Source organism: Perkinsus marinus (assembly GCF_000006405.1).
Source record: "Perkinsus marinus ATCC 50983 genomic scaffold scf_1104296957216, whole genome shotgun sequence".
Taxonomy (NCBI): Eukaryota; Perkinsozoa; order Perkinsida; family Perkinsidae; genus Perkinsus; species Perkinsus marinus.
The window spans coordinates 1-3,537 of record NW_003207206.1 but is presented as its reverse complement, the minus strand read 5'-3'; the positions used below and the strand labels follow the sequence as shown (position 1 = coordinate 3,537).

At 46.0% G+C, this 3,537-nt stretch overlaps 2 protein-coding genes across 2 annotated transcripts; both read left to right on the top strand.

Annotated features, from left to right (window-relative positions):
- Nucleotides 1–1,595: 1,595 nt before the first annotated feature.
- Nucleotides 1,596–1,769, top strand: Pmar_PMAR007425 (hypothetical protein; the record flags this gene model as incomplete). Its single annotated transcript, XM_002774846.1, has 1 exon — nucleotides 1,596–1,769. One exon carries the CDS (start codon nucleotides 1,596–1,598, stop codon nucleotides 1,767–1,769), a length of 174 nt encoding a protein of 57 aa, XP_002774892.1.
- Nucleotides 1,770–3,017: 1,248 nt separating this feature from the next.
- Pmar_PMAR007424 (hypothetical protein) lies at nucleotides 3,018–3,510 on the top strand (the record flags this gene model as incomplete). Its single annotated transcript, XM_002774845.1, has 1 exon — nucleotides 3,018–3,510. A coding segment is annotated over one exon (493 nt), but the record flags the coding sequence as incomplete, so codon positions are not given.
- Between the last annotated feature and the right edge of the window lie 27 nt (nucleotides 3,511–3,537).

The following is a 3,537-nucleotide window of genomic DNA, read 5'->3' as shown; positions in this document are numbered from 1 at the left end:
GTCTTTGACTTCTCACTAACTACGAAGAGTTAGGCCCTGAAACTTGGAGGTCATATCAGGTAAAGCATAAGTACATACCTCCCTGAGCCGCGAGGTGATACTCGTTGTGGTGGCTGTGCACGAGTCGAAAAACCGGATATGCTAAGAATATGTGGAGGGGTGTATAAAGTTGACCATGTGCATATTTTCCTCCTTTTCCACTGATTCGCCCTGAGAGAGGACCTCTTACAGGAAGCGATGGCTGACTACACTGTGTCGCAATAGGGGGAAGGTTGCACAGTGTCAACTACATGTGTTGGTGACAATAGGAGAAAACTGAGGAAATTTTGGGAAATTGTGGTTGGTTTGTGTAAATATCTACCCGATTTCGTATATGAACTCCCCAAATTAGTGTGAAAATGCTGATACAACGTAACGATGGCTATGAACATGTGTTGTGATGATGAGAGTACCCGTTCGGGACTGTGATGATAGCGACAACTTGTTCACTATCATTTGTCCTACAAATAACACACATTTGCATATCGAACACTATAAAACCGATACAGTGTAGTCGTTGTAGCTTGATCGAGTCAAGCATGATCGTAGCTTCCCCCCACAAGGCCTCGGAGAGGTGGATAACTCCACTTCTTATGGTCGTTTTGGTCATCTTCGGCACGGCTAATGTTATCACTGGCAAGATCCGTTCTGAGCCTCTAGGCGACTACTCGGGTTTCGTCACGAGCATCTTGGGTCAGGGCGTCTACTTCGCAACGTATTGGTCAATCTTCGCTGTGCGCTACGCATCTCGGAAGATTCCTGAGGATCAGATTAGGTGGCTTTGGACGTTCTCTACTGGCGGCTCGTGGTGGTCACGATTGCCGGGTTGCAAGTACACATTTCTGTCTTCGATATGTGACGTGCTTGGTGACAATCTAATGTTTTTGACCCAGGCCTATCTCTCAATAATCGTATTCAATCTACTTCAACAAGGAATGGTTCCCTTCACGTTGTTGTGGTCTATGCTAGTCCTGGGTTCGCGATACATTCTTGAGGAAATCTTGGGTGTAGCATTGGTCGTATCGATGGCAGTCGCCTCTGTATTCACTTCGACACGTGGTGGTGGCTCCGACGGTTTCTGGATGGCTTTATTGTGTCTCTCCTCTACTGCTTTCCAAGCCCTCGGTTTTGTTATCAAGGAGGCCATGTTCAGAGCATACGACTTACATGCTCGAGAAAATGCGGCACGCGCGACGAAATTGGATATTTTCGCGGTGACTAGTTCGAATCATCTATGGGGAGTCCTGTGGGTTGTACCGGTCTCTTACTTTGTAGAGAAGGCCAGAGTTGGTGGAGATGTTGTTGAGGAAATGCGTGCTGGTTTTCAGACGCTTTTGTGGTCCGATCATGCAATGGCTGCATTTCTGGTTTACATGATTATCAACATCTGTTTTAACATCACTATATATTTGCTGGTATCGTATGGTTCAAGCCTGTTGACATTCGTTAGTCTCAAACTTACAGTACCATTATCAGCATTTTTATCTCTCATAAGTTGGCCCCTCATAGGGGCGTCTACCGTCAATTCATTCGAGTGGCTAGCACTTGTAGTTATCATGTCCGGCGTGCTTATCTTCAAGCATGGCAACGGTGTTCGTGAGAAACTGCTTGCTCGTAATGCAGTCTCGGAGAAGGAGGAGGAGACGGTCTGTCTATGGCCCCTCTTCCAACGAAGGAAGAGTGGGCGTTCTGGTCAATCATTATCGTCGTCGCTCATTCGGAGTGAGTAGTAGAGTGCAGCGCTGAAAATCAGTGATTGTCGCACTATCAGTTCAAGGTTGGAAAATTTTGTAATGTAACCTTCTTGTGTTGGAGTTAGTGTTTTTACAAGTATGTAAGCAAACTAGAAATCGATACTCAGCTTATCGACATCGTGTCGTATCTCAGCGCACAATCGTATTATTCTTGTACGTGGTTGAAGACTCGATTCGTTCTATATGATATAAGCATCCGGGCAACTGTATAGTCTTTATTCCCATGGTGTTACACGACTATTTACGACACTTCGGGGACTTACCCGGTGATTTGCTACCATTGAAAGAATCGGGTGTGAGCAACGCATTACGGTGCTGCGGCCAGGGGTATGCTATGGAGAACGCGAATAGTGACATGAAGGTGAATTGAGAGTATTCAAATGTGGAGGAGAAATATGCACATGGTGAACTATATATGTTGAGGATAGTAGGGAAATCCTCGTTGGATTCTACCTTGATTCGTAACTAAGCTTCTATGATCAGCTTTGGAAACTTCTGAACTCAGCTGAGGGAAGGAACATGTATTCTTCCAACACTGGAGTGTTAACCCTATCAACAGCGTCGATTTAGGATGCCCTTCATCGAGCTGAGGAGGCGGCTGATGCTACTTTCCTCGTGAAACCTGTGAATCAAGCAATGCCCCAAGCATTGAAAAGCAGTAGACTCCTCGTAGTTCATAACGATGCAGTGGCGAGAGGTGTCGCGCACATAAAGGAAGCGATAAAAGCGGTAGGTGATAAAGGCCGTTCGGAATCATTCACCCTCGTCGGGCAGTTGTCGCCATACGTACCACGAGGGGATGAGGCAAGGGATCACTTTAGGGTGGTTAGCGAGGTAGATCCAACACTTTGTAATTTAGCTGGAAGATTGAGGTTGCCGAGTCGTAAGACAAGCACTGATGATGTACATGCCTTCTTGTGGGGCTGTAGTGATGAACCTCTATCATGATCATCGTAATTTTGCGTTGATGAGTTAGCATTCCAACGAATAACCGGAGTTAATCCATTAACAGACGTAAAATGCGTCTCAGTGGAGCCCCACAATACGGGGAGTGCGAAGCACTCCTCTGACACAACTATCCTGTCCCCCTGGTCTGTGTGACGCTATGAACAAGGCTGAATCATCAAGCTAGAATCTAAGATGTAAAGTCTTTCTGTCTTTGTCCACTACACTTTATTAATGTACTGGTGTAGGCACGGTTTGTTTCCACCAATTTTTTTCCCTATGGCTAATCAGCAGGAGACTGTTACCAAGAATCTACTAGATCCTTTACTAGATGGTGAGAACATTGACCAGGCGATCAAAGATCTCATGGTTACCCAGCTGATCGAGGAAAAGATATATTCTATTATGTTGCTGGCCAATGTCGGTGAAGAAACTGTTACACGTATGACTGGTCGCATCCCAGCTGAACAACAACAATTCTTCAAACTACATCTGGTCTCACTGGTTGAGGAGGCCAAGGCCTGGCGTACAGCCAAACGTCGCAGGCAGGAGCAAGAGAAAGAGGCTAATGATCTAGCGTCCTACCGGGACAACCTTCGCCACAGATTTGGCAAGAAGGTCGAGCTTCCCACTAACATTATGCCTCCTACAAGTTTGATCGCTAAGGTCGGGAAGGCTCCTTACGACTACATTCCAGTTCAAGAATTTCTCGGCACATCATCTTCCTCTCTCAACAATACCAAAGTGAAACATCTTGAAGATATCAATACCGGTAAGATGGCAGCGGTCAGGATTGGGA